General features: G+C 42.3%; 1 protein-coding gene across 8 annotated transcripts; it reads right to left on the bottom strand.

Moving 5' to 3' along the window:
• Positions 1-1,947: 1,947 nt before the first annotated feature.
• tpm3 (tropomyosin 3) lies at positions 1,948-24,549 on the bottom strand. 8 transcript variants are annotated; one of them, XM_072675767.1, is made up of 10 exons: positions 24,436-24,549; positions 23,379-23,504; positions 12,892-13,025; positions 12,676-12,793; positions 12,308-12,378; positions 11,881-11,956; positions 8,065-8,127; positions 7,612-7,681; positions 7,255-7,333; positions 1,948-3,133 (listed from the first exon to the last, which is right to left on the bottom strand). In XM_072675767.1, the coding sequence occupies exons 1-10, from the start codon at positions 24,547-24,549 to the stop codon at positions 2,971-2,973; spliced, it is 1,014 nt and encodes a 337-aa protein (XP_072531868.1). In that variant the 3' UTR covers positions 1,948-2,970. The 8 variants fall into 8 exon arrangements, with proteins under 8 accessions (XP_072531868.1, XP_072531860.1, XP_072531861.1 ...); XM_072675759.1 differs by lacking the exon at positions 7,255-7,333 and having other exon boundaries at positions 2,963-3,133; XM_072675760.1 differs by lacking the exons at positions 7,255-7,333; positions 11,881-11,956 and adding an exon at positions 10,540-10,615 and having other exon boundaries at positions 2,963-3,133.
• Between the last annotated feature and the right edge of the window lie 1,233 nt (positions 24,550-25,782).

Raw genomic sequence — 25,782 nt, 5'->3', positions numbered from 1 at the left:
GAGGAAAAATAATACATAATGTGTACAATAAAATGAAGAAAACACACCAGCTTGATTTCAGAGAGGTTATTACACCAAAAAGCTGCAAGATTACAGTTTGCTAAAATATGTACATATACATCAGGTTACCCACTGGTTACAAACAACTTCTAGAGTTCTGGGAGAAGAATTAACCTGTACCTGAATGACAGAACAAGCAAAGCGTTTGTAATCATGAGGAAGCTCATGTTTTATAGCATGAATCTGTTTCTGTTCATCTTGTTGGTATGGTTTTGAATGGCTGTCAGTGTCTCTGGCTTACTTGCCTTTCCTGATAACATAACAGCAGGGCAGATCCTGAACTTTACAAAAACATCTTTTCTCATCAGCTTCGTCTCGGTGCTCAAGACTAACTTTGTGGGTGGCAGATCATCTTGCAGCTTTACAGTAATATCAACATGCTGCCAAAAGAAATCAACCACTTGTCCTAAAAGCTATTGTGGATGCACTTCACTCACTGAGTACAAAAACAAAAAGCAGCTGGTTAACACGCTTAGCAGAGCATCACCATCGAAGATGCCCGGCTGACTCTGATTCAGTGACTACAGGCACTTACTAACCCCAATAGATACACTACATGGACAAAAGTATTGGGACATTTTGTCCCTTTGTTGGAGTAACTGTCTCTACTGTCCAGGGACAGCAGCCTTTGTGTGGTCAGGATGTTGAATGATCACCACCCTGCCTCATCCCCAAATCTTCTACTGATCCCAAAAGGTTTAGATAAAGCACCATCAGAGAACCAGTGAACACAGTTCCACATCTTCAAAGCTGCAATAGGTTCACATTTATCTGCTTCAAAGAGTCCTATTCTATTGGCAATATTCTGCCCAGGGACTAATGGGTGTAACTACTGGGTGCTACTTAAAGTAGATGTTGCATTTATTAGAAGGGGTGTCTACAAACCTTTGGACATACAGTATACTATACCTATCTATATATTTCTTAATATGCCTAATTAGGTATTGTCTATGCATGTTACATAAGCATATATGCACTTAAGTTAATTATTTAATACCTCACTATTATATCAAATAAACAGCAAAAGTGCAACCATGTTTGAGCCACCACAAAACTAGAAACCATGTAGATCAGGGTGTGATTTTTACAGTTCACTGGATATAGACTTAATACCAGTTCGCTCCTAACTCAATGTGACCGAAGCATTTTACAGATGCCAGTATCTCAGTAACAGCACTCCAGATCTCTGCATTGGCCCAGCTTAATCACAGGTAACCTAGCTACAGCCAGGAAGTCAACAAAATGTAACAAGCCCCAGCTCACAAGACTGTCAAAGAACTAACCAATACCATGTCCTAAGAAGAAGCACTGTAAACACGCGGCAACAACCAACCCAAATGCTCCCGTTACAAAGGCCTGTCAACACTCCATCAGCCGAATAGTACCGCTTTTAATGGACAGCCCTTTTCTACGGTTGAAGCATGGAGTGAAGGCAGAGGTCTTAATCATACCCCAGTTAAGCGATCACTAAACACTGACAAGAAACTAATTCATGAGAGAAGAGCTGCAGCACCTTTAGCTTTTACATTGCAGCAATGTCTGATTAGCTTTTCCCACCTTTGTTGCTATGAGTAAAGTTTCTTTAAATTGTTGAAATCAGAACTGTAGCACATTCAGTCATGCTATATGTGTAACATCTCACAATACAGCACTACCCCTTTGTTTTTTAATAAAGGCACCCTAAACTCTGTGGAAAGTGTGTGCCATAAAAGTATTCTTCTGCAAATTTGATTACTGAAAACTTTCAGGGACGAGACTAACGCTACTGACCTAAATGGTGCTAAAAACACCAGCAGTATTGCCTCTTCAGGCCGGCAATCATTGAATGAGGCCACTAATACGCAGCCATTTAGTTTTAGCTTGCACAAAAAAATGGGCTCCACAGTGTTTGAAGTGACAGTAAAACTAATGGTCTTTATTTAAAAAAAACAAACAAAAAAAAAAAACATTTTACAAAGACAGTAACAGTGATTATATAAGTATTTGGGCTTTTCCAGTTAAAACTTTACATTCATCCTTAAATCTTTTATTTATTAACCTTTGAGTGTTTAAGTGCATTTTCTCCCAGGTGCTGCATATGCACTACTTACAGACATATAAACATCTAGATTTGGCAGTGATGCTGTAGAAGTTGGCTGTAAAAACAATCCCTTTTCTCCCCTTGTATTAACTATTACTCTATTAAAAGAAGATACATACAGTCCATTGTCCTTAATGAATGCTTAAACTCCAAGACTTGGCTCATTCTGCTCCAAGGATGGTTGCTATAAAGCCCATAACAGTGCAGCAGTTTCACACAGTGGGGGGGGGGGGGGGGTGGGGTTACTGTTAAAATGCAGGAAAACAAAAAAAAAAACAAAAACAAAAAAAAAAAAAAACCCAACATGCCAAGACAATACCTACAGATGGACACAGACTAAGCAGACTAAGACTTTCCTCTGGAGAAATCCTCTGCTTTAATGAACCATCTATGGTTCAGACTCCAAAAGCCAGCATGAACAAGGACCAAGAAAGTGGAGGAAAAAGAAAGGAATAAGAAACCTAAGAAGCTGACCACATGAGCTGAAGTTCAGTTACAAGCTCAATGGCATCAAAAGCTCACGATCATCTTGATCTAAACAGCTTTTGGGTGGGTTAGGGGAGTACAGACTCCTTTGATGTGACCAAAGAAACATCTGCATAAAGCATCAGGTGAAACCTCTCAACTGATGAGAAATTGGCATGTGAGAAAAGCTCAGATAAAAGCTCTTAGTTTAAAAATCACCCACCCCCATACACCAAAATGGGTGGATTTGACACTTCATTGTCTTACTGACTTGCAAAGCTGGTTGGCTTAGCGAACACCGATGCAAAATATAAGAACAAGTGGGGAGAGGGGAAAAAGAAAAAGGAACAAGAGCTTTTAGAAAATTAAGACTGGGCCAAATGTGAGAAAAGATGAGAAGAGTGTGTCGAAATGGGAAATAGGGGAGTGTCCTGATCTAGGACATTTAGAAGCTGTTCAGTTCGCTCAGGGTCTGGTCCAGAGTAGCATGGATCTTCAGGTTCTCCTCTTTGGCGTCTCTGAGCTTTTCTGAAAGATGGAAAAAGAAAATGTTAACAGTTTTAGAAGGACAACACTAGCTAAAAATGATTATTTACCCCAACATAATTAATTATAATAATTTAATCTGAGCAGGACCAGCTGTCAGATTGTCTGGAATTTATTTTTAAACAAAACATACAGATCTAAACAGAATCTGAAGGTTCAAGCAAATGTTTCACTATTTATAATGATAGAAATTATTAATTTGACAAATTTGTATTCAGCTAATCGAGGGTAAAGTATAGTGTGTAAAATTTATGGACATATATCCTGAACGTTAACACTAACAGTCGGTTCCTTTCTTCACTTGGGTCTTATTTATAAAACTAATAACTAGCAAAATTTAGATACAAAAACCCAACCATAGAGGTCAACAAAATCATCCCTCCTGTATAATTTTATGCTCATAGCAGCTGTTCCAGTTTTTTTTTATACTGGTTTTCAGAGACTGGTAAACTGGTAAAGGATTCATCCCATAAGATCTGGAACCTGCTTCCAAGGCCAATGAAAACTCCAGCCTTCATGACCACAGCAATCATTAACTACATTGAACTGGTGGGACGGAGAAGCAAAACTGATCAGTATTAAAACACTTTACTAGGCAGAGGGGTTTGACCACCAAATATAAAAGTGAGGGGAAAGAATAAAAATGTAGTTCAGTGGCACAATAATACACTGACTTGTTAACACCTCATGATTCAGCAGAAACTGAAAGTACCAAAATTCCAAAAAGGTGCGGAGGGCGGAAGCAGAGAACCCAAGCTTGTTCCGTCAACGTAGTTAATCATATTAAATAGTGTCACGAGGAGAACACAGGAAACTGCTTACATTTCTATATATTAGGCTTACAGCTATACAAGGCTGACTCTCTACTTCCTTGAACCCCAATAAAAGGCCTTGTCACCAACGTAACTTCAATATAGAACCGCCTGGCTAATGCTCCAATAAGTACAATTGCATTATCCTGGCGATTAAAAAGGATGCTACCCATTACTGGATAGAACTGCATTGTGTCAAACAACGCAGCACATGTTTTTACATGTTCTTGCAGTTTGTACTGCATCCAAATTTAAATAAATGTAATTATCAAAGTCTTTTAAAACCGTACACTGAACAAACCAGTATACTGTCCAATACTGCTCCACACCAAGAAAGAGGCAAAAGCAGCTTTCATTGGAGAACAGCAAGGCAGGGAAACACCTTGGTCAACTTGGTCCCTTAGTATCGGCCAAGGTCCTGAACCCATCGACTTGAACCTAACAGCTGTTGGGGCAGGGCCTCAAATAAGCAGGCCATGCTAGAAAATCCCTTCCAGTTCAGCAGAGTTAGGGCAGTTCCGCATAAAGGAGAATGCACACACTGCGAAAGGCTGATAAAGTTATAGAAAGTGTAGGTTGCAGTTATTGTTGACAGAAGGTCACAAGCTCAATTTTAAAGTGTAATTACTTCTTTAGCACAAGTGATACTCACACACTCTGCCACAATTAAATATGTAAGGCAATGAAGCATGCATCTTCATTCCCACTGTGTAATGAGAAACTGCTCCCTTTACCAAAATCTTATTTCCACATGTCCTCGTCCTACCTCATAAGCTCAAGAGGTATCTGAATATTCACCATGAATATCTAAGAACAAAGTAAACCTGATGCTTTAAAATGGAGCCCGTTAACAGTTTCTCACAATAGGATTCTTAATTTCCGAGGCTGCTTTAGTAGCTGTAGGGTTTGCGTGTTACCTGTTGCCCCAAAACAGACACTGAATAGAAACTTCCCACAGGACCATGTCAACTTCAGTTAGGACAGAATTCAGTACGGAAACCATTACAGAACATTTAAGCTGATCATCTTCTCCCCTCTCTAGATGCAAAAGGAGAATTACAGAAGCGTCCCAACGTCACCTAAATACTGAATCCTCAGTGTGCCAACTTGTCAACTTTTCTACTAGAAATGTTACCAGTGACCATCATTAGCATTAAACACCATAATATGCGGTTTCAGTTTTAGTAGAACTATTGACTGCATTTCACAGTGCATTTAATACATGCAACAACCAGCATGTATTAAAATGTTAATGAAAACTTAATGAACCCTAAAAACTTACAATGGTACCGTTATGAGGTTATGTTCTGAACTTTAACAAAACTTCCAGTTCACAGTCCTTTTTTGGTAATGGTAACTAACTTGATGAAACTGAAGTCAGTTTTAGCCCTCAAATCAAGTACTTCAGGACTTCCTAACTTGAGATAAGAAGGAAAGTAACCCCCAAATAGAGATTTCTTGCACAACATGAATTTGCAAATTTAAAAAAGCTCTCATCATTCATTAGATCTTAAAAGAGGGGAGTTACATTACAAAACGTTAACGTGTACTGAATATAACAGATCTGGGAAACTCGTTTTATCTGTCCACTGCTAAATGCCTCATTCTTCATACAGCATTTCTAACGTCAACTTTCTTTTGTGTGTTTAAGTGGAGAAGTCACATCTGAACCGGCCTTGTATGATGCCTGGAAGTTATTTTTTGGTTGTCATGTGAAGTGTTAAAAAAAATAATAATAATAATTAAACACTGCTGGTGCTCAGGAAATCAATAATTGGAATTGATAAGTGAAGCAGAGAGATTGGGTCAATTGGATGACTGATAATGAGAAATATAGTAGTCTTCTTAACAGCTACCCTTTGTGACTAAAGAGTGTCCAGTTAAAAACACACAGACTGATTATGAATAAACTATTACTCATTCCCTTTACAGCCCAATCTAATTGAAACACATAGTTAATTTGTTCCAGTTGTCAATACCCCAGTGTATGTCAAGAAAGAGAGACGACAGAGTTAAAAGAGAAAACAAGGGCTTTCTTTTCCCCCCTCCCTTCATTTAGCAATGTACACAGAGCATCAAAATACAGCAGGAAGACAAAAGAGAAAGAGCTGAAGAAAGAAAAGACACTGACCAGAGAGAGTTCATGTCCAAATTATTCTATCAAAGCCTGAAGTCACAGTAAATGACAATACAGAGGGTAAAGAAAGAATGCACAGACTCAATAAATAAGCAAAAGATACAGCAAATAAGGACAGAGACATGAAACTGGAGATGCAGAGATAAAACGCAGGATGAAGTGGAGGGGAGAGCGAGCGATCGAGATGGACAGAAGGTGAAGAGGGCCAAGTAGAGTTTCTTGAAGGTCAAAGTCAGCCAGAGTAAAGTCCAGAAACTTATCTGTGAACAAACAGGGATTAAAAACACCTCACCACCAGTTTGTTTCAAAAACCTCACCAAACCAAGAGCTACAGGGCATGTCCTATTTTGGCACATTTAGGTTCTTGCAACCATCAGAGCTCATTTTCCACCAAATGTTTTTCAAAACTCCCTGCATCTGACAATTACAGTTGTGTTACAATGCCTTTAACACACATGATATGCTGTTCTGATCTGCTGCACTATTATACCTCATTCAAAAAGCAGTGCAGAGTAAAACTACTCCTTTAGGGTGAAACTGACTGCAGGCATGCAAATGTTTCAGTTTTCATGACCTCATAAAACAAATTAATTCAAAACAGTAAAATTCTCAATATTCATTTCCATATACAGATTGTATGGACTGAGAAGTGAACGGTATTGAACAGGACTGAGGCAAACATCTAAAACTAGTGTATTTAAAAGTATCAATTAGATCTAAAATGATCATATCAAAATACTTATTACATCATATGTGCCCTGTAAAAAAAATCCTAGCAAACATATGTTACTCATGTTAACACCACAGCAAGCTTAAGAGCTTGTCCCATCACACAAGCAAGCAGACCAAACTCCATGCAGTGCTTTCTTCAGCCACAATAGCAGGTTAGCTGCTCTCACACAAACCACTCAATTAAGTGCAGTACACCACCACACACGTTCACTTGCAGTGACAGCTAGAACATTGTGACTTAACCAAAACACAGTGCAGTTTGGATGTCAGACAGCCATCATAAAACAAGCACACACTGACCATTATATTAAATACATATTTCTAGCCACTAATTAACAGTGAGGATCATACACTCGGATAGCTCACACGAAAAACAAGCAAGTGTACACACGCGCAAACACACAGTACAGGCCAGTAATTACATAGAGGTCATGTCGTTGAGGGCGTGATCCAGTTCTTCACTAATGGCCTTGTACTTGAGTTTCTGAGCATAGAGCTCATCTGTTTTCAGACAAAAGATAGAAAACCGTAGGAAAAAGATAGAAGGAAAAAGAAAGGAGACCGAAGGATAGACGAGAACAGAGGAAGGAAGAATGGAGGACAAAGCATTATGATTATGCCACATAAGACAGGAAACCAAAAGAACAGCAACTGAATGGGGAGCGAGTGATAAAGAAAAGCAGAGTGGGGGAAGGTGGTGTTGTATGAGGGTTTGTTGCAGTGTTCAGAAAGAAACATGGTACAGTAGTAAGAAAGTGAAACTTGGGCAAAGGCCCTACCTTCCAGGTCATCAATGGTCTTCTCCAGTTTGGCCACGGACCTCTCTGCAAACTCAGCACGGGTCTCAGCCTAGGACACAAATTTAACTGCATTTACTAAAGAGACTTTATTTATAAGTAAAGTTTGGGCCAAGGTTTCCATTGGGCAACACGGTGTGGGAGGTTTATGATATGCTGGTCATTTTAAGATTTCCAGCATTTGTAACAGTTAAAACAGCATGCTGGATATTTAAGTGGCATAAATCTAACTGTAGTATAAAAAGTTTTCATAACAGCAATTGGATTATGTTTGCGATGGTAAACAAATCATTCTACTCCTTTAACTGCAATGTTTCTACACCATAATTAGAGCAACAGATGCGATCATTTTAATATCCTTTATACAAGAGGTTTGAATATAATCAGCATTTATAATCATCAGCCGGTATACACTAGCCTTGGGGCAGGACTCACCTCTTTCAGCTTATCAGTCAGGATCTTAATCTCCTCCTCATATTTGTCCTCCTTCTGGGAGTACTATAGACAGAGGAAGGTAGAAAGGGTGAACAAAAGGAAAAGCAAATCAAACACTTTCACTTCTCTTCCAGTCATTAATACAGCTCACTTTTGCACCTCCAAAAATGAAAAGTACAATTCAAGGGGCCAACTACTAAGACTGCCAGAAAGCCCCACCCTAATCAGTAATTGGAGACCATCGAGTACAAAATATAGTATTTTGTTCTAGAGGTTTCCGTGTTGGCTGGGCTCTGGAACGGCTGTTGTGCAAGGCTAAAGACAGCAGAGTTGTGAGGCCTTAGGTACACTGCCAGGGTTTTAAACAAATCAGGACATGTGCGGAGGAATGTGGATCAACACATTAGGCAGGGAGAGAATGACCATATTTATACATGGAGCACCAAGAGTAAGAAACACATTCAGCCTTTAACAACCACCAAGGAGGACACAAACCTACTGAATGGTAAGTAAAGGACAAAGTACACATTTCCCCCAATTACTGATTGGCATTGAATAAACGTAAATAGATATAATTAATGTTTAAATTAGAAATGCAAGTACCATACATGTCATCGGGCATATCGAGCTTCGGGCATATGACTGGAGTATGGGGGCACATTTTCTTCTATTGTTTGTAACCATTTCATTTGGACCATATGACCTGAAATCCATCAACCCAATTACGAAGCGGTAGTGGAATTGTCAAAAAAAAAAAAAAAAAAAAAAAAAAAAAGCGTGATTTCAAAAGGGTGAGACGACGAGGGAAAGGTCATGCTTGGCTTTTTGACAAACGAAGGCTATATTCTAACAAGTTGCAGAGATCTGGAGAATAGCCGTGGCAGTCCTACGCCAGGGATCTGTAAAACTGCATCATACTGGTGCATGTTTTTACCTTGTATGTCTGTTACAAGCCTCTTATAAAAAACATGGAATGTCTTTTACAGGCTTTAAATTCCTGTGCCTTGCTGTCAGGTAATCACAAACACTACCAGAATCCCACAGTACAAATTAGTCCCACAGTACAAATGGGTTTTACCTTTGCGTTTTGGCATTTAAGGCCAGTTCTAATAGTTACAGTTCACCCCTGCTTTCAGCTGCTGCTCAGCCCATGCTAAATAAACAAGACAAAACCACAGTCTGAAAACTGTAATCATGATCTATGAAAGTGCCTCGTCTTCCTTCATAAACTAGAACTGTAGGACCACAGACGCGCAGTTTAGCCACAAAGAGCAAGTGCTATGTTTATTTCATCACTCTGGTTACAGCACTAAGTGGGCAGAAGCCACAGCTGCAGCGCTCGCACACAAAATCACCACCACCAAAAACACATGAAGCATGCACTTCTTTAAAGAACGCCCTTTGCTCAAGAACCTCACCTTCAATACTACTCTTAACCAACCATGTTTGCATGATAAGAACATCGCTGTTTGAGAAGCAGCATGAACAACATTCCATGCTGGCAAGCCAAACATGCAATCAGCTTTTGTTTGGAGGGCCAGGAAAGTGTTCCCTGTTAAGGACATGTCCTTATTTTCATTTAAAGCATCTTAAACTTGACCTAGGACATCAAAAGCCTTCACATACAACAGCAGTTTGACATCTCGCTGCCATTTAATCCTTCCAGTACAACAGACCATTCCCATCACATTAACTCAACAGGCTGAAAAGGGACTCAACTGGGACCGTTAGTCCATTAGACACAAGACAGCGGGTCACTGGATCATTACACTTCTGCCCTTAGTGTGTAACGATTAATATAGATGGTTACCGGGGGGGGGGGAAAGATGGTTCCACTTCCCTGCATTTGAGTATGGCTCCTTCCTGATATAATGGGCTCCACATTGTAATGTGGTTTGACATGTTGGCCTTTTGCTGAGAATGATTAAACATCTGCATGGCCAGGAAAAAAAAACCCAAACGCCCAAGTTCATGGTACGTGCACATGACCAGGCTGAAGTCACCGATTGGGCGATTAAGACCGAATAATTGTGACCGGATATAGAATGCGTGGGATGGGAACCTGGTCACTGAATTAATCTAAAAGACAGTATGGTCACTACCGAACTGTGCTTCCCTTCCTGGCCATCAGTTGCAGCGCTGCTATTAATTCAGTGGCGCTATTAAAACATGGTGTTTTATGAGGGTCTGAGCTATAGCCTGTTAGCAAAGCTAAGCACTAGCTTCAATGCACAACCAAGATACAAATACAAACTAGGCCAACAAATTTATAAAAAATAAAAAAAAACAAACACCTGAAACAAATAACTGCAATACGATTGGACAGAGCTGGTTGGTTATACTTTCCATAACATGGGCCCAAAGGAATAAGATCAATACTGTTAGTTATTGAAACTGTTTATGATTGAACAGAAGTTATGGACAGATCACTTTTGCCCATCTTTGAAACATTTTGCAGCACACCCCATCCCCTACCTTCTCAGCCTGGGCCTCCAGACTCTTTAGATTGTTGGTGACATTTTTCAGCTCCTCCTCCAGCTCGGCACATTTACTGCAAGCAGGGCAGCCATTTTGATTTCGGAAGAAGCAGGAGAAAGAAGAGTGCCAAGAGGGAAAAAGGAGAGAGTGGAGAAATAGAACATACATAAAATAGCCGAAAAAGAAGAACAGAGCTCAGAAGAGGACATAAAGAGAAACTGCAGGTGAAGCAAGACGCAGAGAAACCTTACTCCAAGGACAGTGGAATGACAAACTAGAGTTTATCAATAAGTGTACTGATTTGTGTTGGCCTTTACCATTCTATTTCATGGCATTATTAAAAACATACTACCTAAAAAGGTGGGAATCCATTTCCCATTTTATATAATTATAATATGAACAGCAGCACAGTCATGCTTTATTCAACACATTTCAGAAACAGTTTAAAATATAATTTATTATAATAATTAAGTTCTACAACTAAGAGCTAAAACATCTAAGGTTGAAGACCACATACTATATTCCAGCAAACAAATGTTTAAGATTAGTGAAACACCGTTTCTAAACTTCTGAACAATAGTATATGACCCACAAGTTAAACACTTTTGATGCAAGGTTCAGGCAATGTGCAGCAAATGTCATTGCACAGGCTGAGCTGTTTCAGAAGACAGAGCAAGGGCCTTACAAACCTGTGAAAAATGAACTGCACTAAAGTCATGCCATCTTATTTCACTTTTAGTTCTGCATGCCAAGAAGGTAACAAGCAGTCCAAGAACAGGCCGAATCATGCAGATTTTGTTGGAGAGGGGGGGCCCCCTCTTGCAGTGAGGCTGGATGAGCGAAGGAAGGAGTCAGGGAGGAAAGGAAATGGACTGAAAAGCTGCAGAGAGAACCACAGAAGCAGTAGAGGTGGAGAATGGCCTTTGCTGGAGGAAGAAGTCTAGAATCTTGGGTTGACTTTAAAGGCTCCACACACACACACACACACCTAATGATCCCTTAACACATCCACCTTCCATTTAGCAAGATAATTATACATCTCATAGAATAGGTTCCATCTTGTATCTCTCAACCTACCTTGTACCTGCACTCTGGCCATTTCATCATAACCACCATTCATAGGTGCACCTGCTGACCACACTTTGGGGTAGCCTTCTCAGCACAAGTGACACCAACATGGTATCAAATGAGTCTGATTTTCATTAACACATGGTCCACAACCATGAATTTCTTTTTTAGGGAGGTCCATTTTACTCAAGAACAAGGCCCGGCAAGTGCGGGTACCTAGGTGTATACACGCTCACATCCATACAAACACTCCACATGTAAGTCTTATACCTTATCCTCAGAGGCCTGCAGAGTCTTCAGTGCTTGATCCAGAGACCTTAGCTCATCATCCAACTGCTTCTTTGCACTGTTAGTTCAGTAGAAGGAGTTGCACCAAGTTTCAGACATGCCCAAACAGAGGGATGATGGGGAGAAAGTCACACACAAACACGTACAGCAGTGTTTTGGTTACAACAAAGCATTCCTGTTGGTCATGCAAATGCAAGCATTCCTCCCCCTCTCCACCCCCCCCAGACCAACATAACACATACAAGCTTCATTAGGAACACATTCCTAAATGTACAAAGTCATACACTACCATACTAGTAAAGAATGGGTTTCACTTAAGGAGGGGTGTGTTATGCTCACACACACATAGTGGCAAAATTTGAAAGTATGTGAGTAGAGCAGTGATGTGCTGATAAGATGTGTGACTCACGCCTCAGCCAGCTCTGCTCTCTCCTCAGTACGCTCCAACTCTCCCTCCACAATCACCAGCTTACGAGCCACCTGCACACACATACACAAGGGCATACACAGACATGTAGTTAATTGCTTCCAGATGTCAATTTCTTCATACCAGCCACCTGGTGAACAGCTGAGGTTGACATGAGTGTGAGTGTCTTCGATGACCTCACTCTTGCATACATTCTCCAGGTAGTGTTGAGTGAGCACATTGCTAAACATCTGTGTGTAGTGTCTGTACCAGTCTGTGTGCAGTGTGCGCTTGTCTGAGAGCACACCTGATACACAAGTATTCGAGTGCGTACTAGCCCTAGGGTGTCCATATGCATGAGTTTTGCCCACCTCCTCATACTTGCGATCAGCCTCCTCAGCAATGTGCTTGGCCTCCTTCAGCTGGATCTCCTGCAACTCCATCTTCTCCTCATCCTTCAGAGCCCTGTTCTCAATCACCTTCATTCCTCTGTTACGCACAGAAAGAAAAACATTTGTTCGTGGAATCTGTGCATGCATGTACGTACATGTCGCTCAAAAGCTGGTGGTCACTGAGCGCGGCTGTACCTCTCGCTCTCATCTGCAGCCTTCTCTGCCTCCTCCAGCTTTTGCAGAGCTGTGGCCAGTCTCTCCTGGGCTCTGTCCAGCTCCTCCTCAACCAGCTGGATGCGTCTGTTCAGAGACGCCACCTCTGCCTCAGCCTACAACACACATACATACAACTATTAACACACTCGTCACACAAGGTAATAAACCGAGAGAGAGAGAGAGAGAGAGAGAGAGAGAGAGAGAGAGAGAGAGAGAGAGAGAGAGAGAGAGAGAGAGGGGTTTGGGGCAAACACTTGAAAAATAAGGAAAGACTCAGTGACTTGAAGAATGGTTCAAATGAGCAATGAAGTGACCAGCGATACCTTGGCACTGCCTACACATAGATAAACAATCAGCAGCACCCCACTCTCAAACCCACTTAAGTTACCATTAAAAATAAATAAAGTCATGGATTAAAGTAATTGAAGTGATTCTCATGGCATTTCTAAGGAAGAGGAAAGGGGGGGGAGGGAGCGTTGGAACTTGTTTTAACAGAACTTGCTAAGTGAAATTGAAAGGGACGATGTGTTAATAAAAAAAGCTTGGTGAAGGGTGGTTTACAACAGCCAGATGTAGTAACCCTAACATGGTAATACCATTGCTGGCTAAAGGTGCAACAGTTTTAATACAGTACTGGAGCTGGCCGTTTATGCTTTTATCCCAGTTTTACCATTTTATAAGATCAGTATTTTTTACAAAAGGGCCAGCTACTGTTTTTTTTACCTTGGCAATTTGGAATGAAATGTGTGAAGTCAATTATTAGAATACCATCACACCCTTGCTTCTCCAAAATGCCAACTTTCTGTTGGTTCATTCATAATGAAACTGACAGTAACGAACCAGACTCAAATTAGGCCAAATGGAAATAAATGGTGGTACAAGGTTTCCCCAAATCTGACCCAAAATGTGTCAAACTGAATCAGGTCCTCTGATCTAACCCCACAGCAGAACCAGCATGTCTACAGGGGAACCGCTTCAGTCCAGCTGTGGGTAAACGCGTGTGACGCGCTGCACCACCTCAGACTCACTGAACCGCTGGCGGATATTACGACATCGCTCACAAACTGGAGTTTCGCTCCTAATAAGGACTGAGGAGAGAGGAGCTCGTCTGTAGACAGAGCCGCGACTCCATCCGCACGTTTCAGACACCTGAACTGACTGCCATTCAAAAAAAATCATTAAAATTAATACAAATATAAAAAACCCCACACACGACCCGAGTGATCACCTGGAGCTCAAACACCTGCGGAGGTCCGAGCGGTGCAGCAGCCCGGAGAGTCGGGACTCACCGGAGCCCTCAGGTCTGTCAGACCCCCCCCCCCCCCCCCCCGCCCCGGCTAACCCCCTGCTCAAGTGAAGTGTGAGACACCCCAGTTCACCCCTCTCATCTTCGAAACTCTGGACTGAGCTCAGTGAGGAGCACATTTTCCACCTCGGATCGAGGCTGAAACACGAGCTCCACATGAACCTGACTTCAGAGTTTTAGCGTTAGGCCTCGCCCCGAAAAGCAGACCGCGGAATAACCATTCCTCCCCAAAACCTGCAGTCTACAGATCTAATGCTAAAACTGAGGAAAGGGCCTCGTGAAGTCATAAAAAACAGTTAATTAAAGGAATTAACTTCATTCGGGGCAGAAAAGTGAGTGAGTGAGTGAGTGGCTGAAGTCTATCATCGCTAGCTAACGGCTAATTCAGATAACAAGGACTGTAGTTCGCCTGTAGGCTCGTCCTCCCCGGAGTTCCCCACTTTCGAGGATTTTGAGGAGTTTCAGGCTGAAAGCAGAAGCTCGGTGAAGCCGCTTGTTTATCTGACTTCTGGGTGCCAACGTTTCAGTTTGACTCCAAACAGGGAAGTCAGGCTGAGATGCTGCCTCTAAATACCGCTCATTTCTGAGCGGGGCGTCGATTCAGGGCGTGAATTCAATAGAGAAGTTAGTGTCGCCTCACAGCACGAGCCTGCGCAGTGTGTGTGTGTGTGTGTGTGTGGCGGCGAAAGTGTGTTTCTACGATAAGAAACCCCCTTTTCTGAGAGAGGTGAGGACTTCAGTGAGTGTGGCGTTTACCTGCTCCCTCGCCCGCTTCTCTTCCTCGACCTGCCTCTGTAAAACCTCGGCCTTCTCCTCTGCATCATCTGCCTGCTGCTGCAGGACCTTGATCTTCCTCTTCACCGCGTCCAGACTGTTCACTCCGGCCATGTTCGGGTTGTTTTTAAAGAGTAGTAGTGTGCTCGAAAATCAGTGTTCCTCTCAGAGCTGGAAGCAGCGTGATGGACAGGGCGGCTAACAAACAGCACCAACGCCCCTCCAACAAGTCAAACCCAGACACAACTGACTGAGGAATAACGCGAGAGTGAGGAGCGGGTTAAACCTGCGAGCTGAAGGCTATACACGCTAGTGTTTCGACGCGGGGCGGTTTGTGCTCCTTTCTCGGTTCTTCTCGGTTAGAAAGACGTGGCAGGTTCTCCTAATTCACTCACAGACACAGAGAGAGAGTTATCTGGAGTCCTGTGCTTCAACGCCGCCGTTCTCCAAGTTCAGCTTCGAAGTAGCTAGCGAGTGAATTAACAGCTAAATAGGAGCAGCAGTGGAGTCGTCTCGCTCTTCTCTCTCCTCCCCTCAACTCAGTTTGCTCACTCGCCTCGAACTCTTCCTTTTCAGCCCCACTTCCGGCTTACTCCACCCAGTCTCCGACGGTCTGACGAGACGCTCGTGTGGGAAGTGCTGATCCCGGATCAGAGGCGGTGCCTTTTCCCAGAGCCGCCCGGCTCCTCCTACTGATCTCCAGTCAGCTCTGCCGGAGCTCTGCTGTTCCTTCTGCCTGAGGAAAAGCCACCCCCTGGATTACACGTGTCCAGGTGAATGACGCAGAGGGCTTAAATCACTGTGGCATTCCAGGCCGCTCCTTAGCCGAGGTGGGGCTGGCAGATCTGTCGCCTTCCTGGGATTGGGTAAGGCGTTTTAAAGCACACGAAGAACCCATGGCCAACCACATCTGGCCATTGGATGTCCGTTTGAGCTCTTCATCGCAGGTCTGTGCATGTTTTAGGCCGATGCCATGTTCCCATGTTCCTATGTGCTGAGTAGCAGCATGTGGCTGGTTGGGTAGCCTACCTGAGGACCCTGGAGTGGAAACCACATTCCTAGTGATCAAATCATGTCTCTTATGACATGTCATACAGCAGCATTGCACTGCTCCATTAAGATGTGTGTGTGTGTGTGTGTGTGTGTGTGTGTGTGTGAGAGAGAGAGAGCGTATGTTAGCCCCCTTCACTCTCTTACAACACAACAGGATGCTGAAACGTGTTCTTGCACACACTAAACTCACGGTGACGGTAAGTCACTCCACCAAGCTGCTTCATGCTACCTGTGTTTCACAACTCCACTGTCTCTCATATAGTTGCTCACTCGTCCAGGCATTCACTAATCTAATCACTGATAGAGCTAATACCAATCATATCACTTCCTCCTGGCTGTATCAGCAGAGTGTAGGCCATGCTACAGCTGCGGTGGTGATCTGGTGGTGTTTCTATGTTCAGTAGCTTTTCTCTTTGCTTGGTGTTTGAAAGTGAGCGTCAAGATTCTTACTCTTGTCTTCTCTAGAGACTTTAATCTCATCCTTATCGTCATCAGTTCTGGTCATTCTGTAAGCATACTATCAACGCCAGTGCTTCTCAATTTGTGTGTAATCCATTGAGGGTAGTGATCTGGCACCTCGCACTCTTTTCTAGCCACACCGAGTTTTAGTTGATCATTTGGAAGAAGGCATCCAATAAAGTATCACCTAGGAAAATTCTCAGTAATTATCAGTAATGATGATTACTGATAACGGTACCCAGCCCTAGTTATGACTGTCTTTGCCCAAACATTCTAAATGGGAGCCGTATTGTGAGTATTATGTACATGGAAGGCCTGAAATGTTATCCAAACCAAGTTTGAATAGTTTTAAATATTTAACTTTACACTGCATTTTGTTTCTGAAGAACTATTGAAAGGACAATTCAAATTATATAATTAAAATATGTAATAAAAAAAAATTGAGGGACACCACCTTGTTCAAATTCTGTGCCATATTTACATTTAGCATAAGGACAGGCAAACTGGCAACCGTGTGGCAACTCTCTCCAAAGCAAACAGCAATCACAGGGCAATAAAACACTGCAGGCTTCAGGTGAGTTGTTGACACTGTAAAGATTTGGGCTGTATATTGCCTGAGTGCCATATCTCAAAACATGTATGTATAAATCTAAAGGATCTGCCAAGAAGTACAGGCCGACGGCTGAAGACAAGACCAAGCACGAGAGCATGAGAGCTCCCTGTGTGTGTGCAGAACACAATGAAATGCACTATTGCAACACTTTTATCTTGACTTCACATTGTGGTTTAGCATGAGCAATGAAACTGGCATTACTAGCAGCTAATTTTCAGCCGTGTGAAGTGTGCTTCAGTGTGCTTCAGTGTTCAGGACGGGCCTAAGGGAGTGGATTTTGGCTGATCATATTGTCCATATTTGAGTGACACCACCTTGCTCAAATTCTGTGCCTTGAAGTGCCATTGTGCGTCTGCCTGCGCATACTGCATGTACATTCCCACATATACATTTGGGTCCAGAAGTATTTGTGCGGTGACCCAGTTTTCGTTGTTGTGCTTCTGAATAGCTCCTTTAGTGGATTTGTAAGGGAATAATTATGATGTGACTTCTTAGCATTAATTCAAGGGGTTTAACAATAATGTTGCTGTAGTCATTTAGAAATTGCAGCAATTTAAGAATTTTTTTAGAAACGGACAATTATAAATGTATGGATTTGAGTTCATACTTGGATGTGATTCATTTGCAGTTTTAAACCCATGGATGACACCAAATGCTGATTGTTTGCCAGTCCTTTGCTATAGCCGCCTGCAGTTGCTGCTTGTTTTGGGGCTTTTCTGTCTTTGTCTTCATTAAGCGACAAATGAAGCGCTATCATGTCAGTTGTGCAGCATCTGACTGAACCGGAGCAAAAAGTAGAGCTCTAATAAACTTCAGAACTCTTCCTGCTACTTCTATTAACAGTCACATCATCAATAAACACCAGTGACCCACCAGTAATCTTGAGTTTAATCAGAAATGGTCTTTTGTAGATGTTTTCTAGCCTGTAAGTCTAATGTGCTCTTTCTGTTACCAGTGGTTTCCATCTTGAAGTAAATCTTCTGTATTTACTTTCTCCTCAATAAAGACTTTGTCTGTGATATGCCAGTGATATATCTGTTCCAGTGGATTACTTCTTTAAAAAAATATGTACTAAAGTTTCTGTTGTCTCTCTTATAGGTTTGTTTTGGGCCTATTCTTCACTTGCTTTGCAACCCTGTTAAGACTGCTTATCCCCATGAGTTCCCATGAACAGCTACCAAATGTAAGTTCAACACCTGGAATCTACTCCAGACCCTTTATCTCCCTGATTTGTCATAAACATAATGATGGAAACTGGGCCCACCTGGCCATGAAACTGTTTATCAGCTTATGGTACAATTACTAAATGGCTGAAATACCTGTTAATGTTAGCTGTTAATGACTTGTTTTTGTTAACCCCCCTTAATTAAAAGCTAAAATCTAGACATTAATCAATCATCTACATACTTGTGGACCTGACTGTATTTATCTCTTTTTGACTATTTATATATATATAATATAATATAGATTTTTAATCGATTTCTTTGCTTTTGTTTCTTTGTGCTCTGCTAATATATAGCTAGAATTCTCTCTTTAATAATTACAAAACCGTACATAGCATTATTAAATGACCGTTTTCTAACCTTCCTTTATCCCTTAAACCGGCTGTTTTTGTTACAGCTCCTTTAAGACAAAAGGCAGTAATGGAGCTAAAGAGTTGTAGACCATCTGAGGATTAGAGAGGGTGAAGGGCCTTACTCAAGGCCCCAACAGTTCCGGCAGCTTGCCAAGCACAGATATCGAACCCTCAACCCTGTCATCAATAGCCTGGCGCTCTTACCGCAGTTGTTCTATAATGGACGAGGTTCGAGAACAGTGTCAAACTGTTCCTGAAAGAGGGTGAGAGGAGCTCTAGTAATCATATCCTGTCGCTCCCTTCCTGTCTCCCCTCATCAGTGAGGGAAATGTTCCTGTTGTACTTTGTGTGGGAAAGCAGCCAGAGCCCATTACGGGTGCACTACTACAACCCCACCAGCAGATGACGCCAGAGACTCACAACTAGAGTTACATCCAGAGTTGAGTTGCTCATTGTCAGCTGTCGTTAACTCCTTTTAATGCAGTGAGACAGCAGCTCGCCAAAGAGCCAATAGAATGTCACAGAGTTTCACACATCTTAGTCTGCTCTTCAGTGATCAGCTCAAATCTAGACCTAGCCTCGTCTTAGCTTATATGCTAGCATTCCTGTTTATTCCGACGCACACAGAACTGAGGATTGATTAGTATACACTACTAATTCTCTCTCTGGGAGTCTATGTTTGGAGTGTGAATGATCTCTCTAATGACTGCACTGGACAGGAAGTGTCATGGGTATTCTGAGCTATGTACTCTCATTTTTTCCACTGGAGCTTTTCACTCCTGTATGAGCTCTCGTTAGTGTCCACAAGATGTTTCAACCAGCCATTTCCACAGACCGCAATACACGAATAGCTCTGCTTGTTGATCTTAATGATCAACTCAAAACTGGGTGAAGAAACATATTGTAACATTCTGTAAAAGTTCATACGTTGGTGTTAACAGCTGGCATTTGGCTGGCTGACGCACTTATCCAGCACGACTTACATTTGAATCATATTACAAGCATAGACTCTCTAAGTTGACCACCAACATCAGCAGATTTTGCTATCAGGTCAGACGTACCATCAGATGCTATCAGATGCGAACGCCAGTTAGATATAGAATACTGATGTCAGCTGATGGTGATATTTTGTTGATTTTAAAGTTGTAATGTTAAGTACTCAAAATCCAACGTCTTCAAAACGTCACATGCTAATGCCATTTAGTTCATCTTAACATCCACTCAATGTGACATTATATGTTGATATTTTGTTGATTTAAAGTTCTGCTGTTAAGCAACCAATCGCTTTCAAAACGCCACATTATCGTGACATATGACATGTCACATTAACATTAAATATCCAAAATTAGCTGGGAGGTATCCCAGCAAACACATTGTGTTGTCACAATGTTGTCTACTTTCCAACAACATTGCTACAACGTTGACCAAAGGTTACACAATGTTGTCACAATCTTATCATTAGGTAACACTGCCTCTTGGTCCATTTTTTTTTTTTACAGTAGATTAGAGTATATATTTTAAAACATAGTTAATATTTACATTGTGGACACCAAAACACTGTGTTTGCTCATGTTGACCCAACATCTGGTCAATATCATAATCTTTAATGTCCACTCGACGTGATACACTAACACTGTTAAGCATTGATATTTTATAGATTTGAAATCATGATGTTAAGTAACCAAAATTCTACGTCTGCCCAACATTGGGCTTTGATGCTAATGATTTCCATTTTTAACTAACATGAAAATCTTTCTGTCCAGTGTCTTTCTGAAGGCAAATTGATGCCTGGTGCCTGCTGGCAAGGTAAGAGTGGAGTGTAGATTGTGTAAGTACTTGTAGTTTGTTTCTTTCCTTATTATTTTTTAAGAATTGTATTTAAGTAAATTTTAGTTTGTGAAATATTGTTTTCCATTTGCCCAATTTTCTATTTATTTCCATTTTTTCCTCATTAAACAGACCTCAGTACTCGAAATATCAAAGGGCACAAGCTTCTTTTATCTTATTTCTTTTTCTCCTGCCAGGCAAGTTAATGGACTTTTAAATCCACATCATAATTACTCTTCGCTGCATCACACAAGAGACACTAAGACAAGGCAGATTTGCTAGCTAGTATTAGTAACAGCATCTGAAAATTAGGTCCTACTATACTAAATAGTATGCCAGAGTTTAGCAGTTGCTCTAAGATCATTTTTTGCTTTTCCTCACATCATTTCAGTTATATATATATATATGTATATATCAATATTTGAATTGATTAATATAATAATATAGTCCCCCCCACTGTTTGGAGGCAGTGGTAACTGGTAGGAAGCTAAGCTAACTATGCCACTAATCACCTGTCAGTTTACAGAAGAGGTCATAGGGGACGAGGTGATAGGCCTTGATCTTGACCTCTAAGACACACACATGTATCACATGCCACGCTTGAACTGCGACAGCATAGCTAGACCCATATACATATACCAGCACACACTCAGCTGTGGCGCTATATTTAGTTTAGGAGTCAGAGGATCTGTTCATGTTTGATGCGGCCTATAACCTATGATACAACTGAACAAGTGTGTTTATCTTAGTGGTTTTAAAGGAAGCAGCCTCTAAGATTACACTGTCCTTCACCTCTCGCATTCTCTTCATAGCTGTGTCCTACAGTGCGGTGGTCCTGCAGGGCCAATTACTCTGGGTTCTATTTAAAAGATCTAGACCCTTGTGTTCCAGGCTGTCTGTCAGCTTCATGGTGCACGGCAATTAGCAAGGTCTTCTCGTGTGTTTAATGAGACCGGACATTCTGCAAAAAACCCAGCTTCTGCGTTGCTAAACAGCTCTGGTTCATTTAGGCAACTTATATATTTTCCGGTGACTGCCGAGAATGAGGCGGTAAGCAATAGCTTGGCCGTGGGCCTTTGTCAAGGTTTTAAATAGGATTGGAAATGACAGCTGTAACAGTGGCAACCCGCACTCTGTCTCCATTGGGAGCAGGAGCTTATTGCCCCAGCTGACTGACCCAGGGTTGCCAGAGTGCTGAAGGCAATAAATCTTCCTCAGATAGCCCTGCACGGCGTGTCTCTCTACTACGCTGCTGTGAATGGGAACAATGGGCCATTCCACAAGCTCGGTGTACATATAGAGGAAGTCGCACCTGCATCACATTTACGATCACCTATGGGCCAGTTCACACATTCAACACTACCCACAGCATTTAAACTCATATCATATACATTGATGATGCCAACTTGTGTTTCTCAACTGCTCCCAACACACACTCACGCACATGCCACACACGAGCACAGTGCCACTCATACGTCAAAGCCCCCCCTCCCCGCATTTAGTCTAGACATAACTCGAAGGCCACCCATTATAACAACAGGTGTGCCTGCTATATCCAGAACTCTGACTGGACCGTTAATCATGGACAGTGAAGTTATAGATGTGGGGGACAACAAAAGAGAAGGGGCACTAAAACAGTCACTGTACCTCTTTTAGCTTTACAGTGTAACCTGAGAAACGAGCTTCTAATAGGCTGTAGATTTGACTGTGAACTGTAAGTGGCTTGGCAGCTAACATGGGAGTTCATTGTCTTTTAGTAACTAGAAATGTAACTTGATGAACTTCAGATGCGCCTTTTAAATGTGTTTGACAACACAATCAGCCTAACTGGCCAGTATTTGCTTTATACAAGCAATTGACAAAACCTGTTTAATAATAAAAAAAAAAATAAAATTTATATTAAGACATTTCCCGTATTCAGAAGATACTGGAAATGTGCTATTGTGTTTAAAGTGTTCGATGATTCCATGAATTTGTGATTGCCAGGCTAAAAAATGCTAATAAAAAAAAATAAAAATCAACCCAAAAACTGCCATTGGCCAATTTGGTTTTTAATAAATAATTACCTGCTTTAAAAATCTTGAATGATGCATCCCTATGTGTTGTTGTTTGCCAATAAAATGATCACCACAATATGGACTTTTACAATTTGTTATTGCAAACCCAAGCAAATGCAGAAAAATGCAAGGTGTGAAAAACCTTTTTAAAGTGTATGGAACCTCCACATACTGTAAAAAGTATTACAGATATTACAAATGTGTTTATCCATAAACCAAGAACTATTCAGGAACCGAAAATTCTCTACAGTAAGACCTACTCATTCTGCACTCCTTTGTTTTGTCCTCAAGATGTAGTATGTATGTTTAAGGTGCTGTCATTTCAGCATGGCCAGCACTGTGCTACGAGTCGGTTCTGGGGTGAACCGATCTTTCAGATCCTTTTAGACACGCTGATTTATACTCCTGGAGCTAAACCAACAGTGGCCTTGTGGTGATTGCCATCCCCCTGGAGCACCCACACTCTCAGCAATGGCACTAAATAAGACTCTGTGTCACCTCTTTGGCATTCTAGGCTTGGCAACGGAAAAACGATGGACAGAGCAGCGCTCAAGAGAGGGAGAGGAGGAGAGGAAGAGAACAGAGACAGAGGGTGAAATTTTGAGTGGGTGGGTGGGGGGGGGGGATCATAGCTCATTGGCATCATGGTCAAAAGAGGGAACAGAGACAGCTGTAGAAGAAGAAGTCAGAATCAGGGGAGAGGAATGAGAGGAATTGAGGAGTTGGGGAGGGCAGGGTGGGTGCTTTGGTGTATGTCTAAGGGGACTATGTTCGTGTGCTTTGTGGATCGTTATCACTCACATCAGCAGCCTTCTTCTCAGCTATCTCCAGTTTCTCCTGGGCATCTTTCAGGGCCTCGGAGTACTTATCCAGCTCGTCCTCAGTCGCCTTCAGCTTCTTCTGCATCTGAATCAGTTCATCTTCATGCTTGGGGGCGGGGTGAGGAGTGAAGAAAGTGGAGCAGATGTGAAAAAAGTGTGAAATGTTATCACTGTGATATCATGACACCCCAATACACTCCCACCCTCCCTTGTGTTTCCCCTCATAACCTGGCTAGGATGGCACTTCATTACAATTCAGCATGTCTTTTACAATCCCCCTTCCCCTCCCCTCCCCTTTTAACCATCCCCATCAACCCCTTGCGCCCTACAAACAAGACGGGCAGCCCTGTCGGGGCTCTGTCTCAACACCATGTGGGTATAAATATCGTCCCATGGATGCCCCGTCTCCTTTCCTGTGGGTCTCTCCTTCCTCTGGATTCTTCCACAAGCAGATCACGGCCTTCAGATGGATGGCCCGGGCTTTCATCGTCCCGTCTACAGTTACTCGCAGCATGCACTGGTGGTCAGCTCCACTTTCCGTGTTGGTTTTGGGTTGTCGGTGGCATTTCAACAGGCTCCAAGTTTGATTTGAGGCCCACACTTGTCCCTCCAGATGCCCTCTTGCCCAAGATGACTAGATGGCTCTTAACACCACTTGTTGAATTTATGATGCTGGCTTGAAGGCCGAGTTACACCTAGTTGCCAAGGTTTTATGTGGTCGTAGGCATCTGGTTGCCTCTACAGCTTCTAAATTCGAACGGCTTAAAGCAACGAGGAACCAAACTGATAATTTATCATGACATGTATCTACATTGTAAGAAAAGGCTTCAGAGTGAGAGATTAAAAATGAGCTTAATGACCATTGAGCATTAGTCCCAATGTAGTAGTTTGGCCTCAGAATTCTCAGCGATGTCCATTTACACTTCAGTAATGACCAAGAAAAATGCCATCTCAGATAGATACACCTGTAGGAACCCCCTACATTTCATTCAAGCCTGTTTAGATACAGCAAAGGTCTTCCTCTCTCTCTCTCTTACCTGTTTGCTCCTCTCCTCGGCTGCTTTCCTGTCGGTCTCAGCCTGCTCTGCCTGGTCCAGAGCATTCTCCTTATCCAGCTTCAGCATCATCATCTTCTTCTTGATGGCCTCCATCTTGGTTCTGGTGTGCGGTGCTCACGGTACGAGAATGAGACACAGTAGAACGGCGAGCAAAGGCAAAGGAAAGGATGGCGCTCAAAGACCTTGCAGGATGAAAGAGAGAGGGAGAAAAAGAAAGAGGGAGGGAGGGACGGACGGAGTGAAGGAAGAAGAGCCCAAACTCAGCAAGAGATAGGGGAAGGGCCTTTATATCAGGGGGGGATGTACTGCTCCTCCTGTTTTAGTTTGGCCACACCCCCTGTCACTGCCCCACCCGGCTTTATCTCCCAGTAACTCACCTAATACAGGCATGAACCCGACCAGGCAGATCATGTTAATGTTGGGTCTCATTTAGACCTATTGTACAGCTGTATGAGTGCTACTGTGTTTTCGCCATTGAGAGAGCAGGTTTGCCGTCTCTGTCTCAGTCTTGTGTGCATGTGTCCCTACTCCTTGAAACGTCCCCTTTTTCTGATATGCTGCTTGGCCATTTCCTCTGGTCAGTTCTAGGTTGTCCTGTGTGCTTTTCTTAGTTGTTAAAGACGATGAAAGTCATGAGAATCACAGGCCAAACTAGACAAAGAAAAGGACAGGGGTGATGGACAGAGCATGCCTTCGGCTATAATAAGACAAAGCCTTTGCGTTTGTGACAGGCACAGGTGTGTACGTGTGACGCCACTACCCTCCCCAGCCCTGCAATGCACTTATGGCCTGTCAATCGGCACACTGGTCAGTTTACAGATTTTTTTTTTCCCCTTGGCTCTTATCTGTTTGACTGTATGTAATGTAGCATTTGTGAACTGCACTAGCTGTGAGAAGGTCTTCTGCATGTACATTCTCAAGCACATTATTGGGAACACTATGCTAATTCTGAATAAGGCCTCCTGTGGCTCTCACAATTGTGGATTTTTACAAGATTTTAGAACCATTCCCTTATGATTCTGGTCCATGTTGACATGATTCATAACATGCAGAATTCAGTTTAAGCTTCATGCTGCAAATCTCCTGTTCCACTACACCCCAAAGGTCACTGAACTTTTCTAAGACCAGCTTGTGGCATGGTGGACTTCTGGGTCCATGGATTCAAGCTGTTGGCAGAACAATCTGACCCTACCATCTGTGTGCTTTAGTAGAAATCAAGATCCATCAGACCGGGCTACTTTTTTCCCCCTGATCTTCAACTGTCCCACTTAGGGGAGCTTGCGTCCACGACTGAAAGAAGCGGAACCTGACATGGGCAGCAGCTGT

This window comes from Salminus brasiliensis, chromosome 3, assembly GCF_030463535.1.
Source record: "Salminus brasiliensis chromosome 3, fSalBra1.hap2, whole genome shotgun sequence".
In the NCBI taxonomy this organism is placed as follows: domain Eukaryota; kingdom Metazoa; phylum Chordata; class Actinopteri; order Characiformes; family Bryconidae; genus Salminus; species Salminus brasiliensis.
This window is presented reverse-complemented; position numbering and strand designations above follow the sequence as displayed.

Excerpts from the sequence above, each read along its gene's own strand:
- tpm3 (XM_072675767.1), bottom strand. The coding sequence starts at position 24,549 with ATGGAGGCCATCAAGAAGAAGATGATGATGCTGAAGCTGGATAAGGAG. Across the intron at positions 23,505-24,435 it reads CCGAGGAGAGGAGCAAACAG|CATGAAGATGAACTGATTCA; the intron begins GTAAGAGAGAGA and ends CCCGCCCCCAAG. Across the intron at positions 7,682-8,064 it reads TGACTGATAAGCTGAAAGAG|GCTGAGACCCGTGCTGAGTT; the intron begins GTGAGTCCTGCC and ends TTTGTGTCCTAG.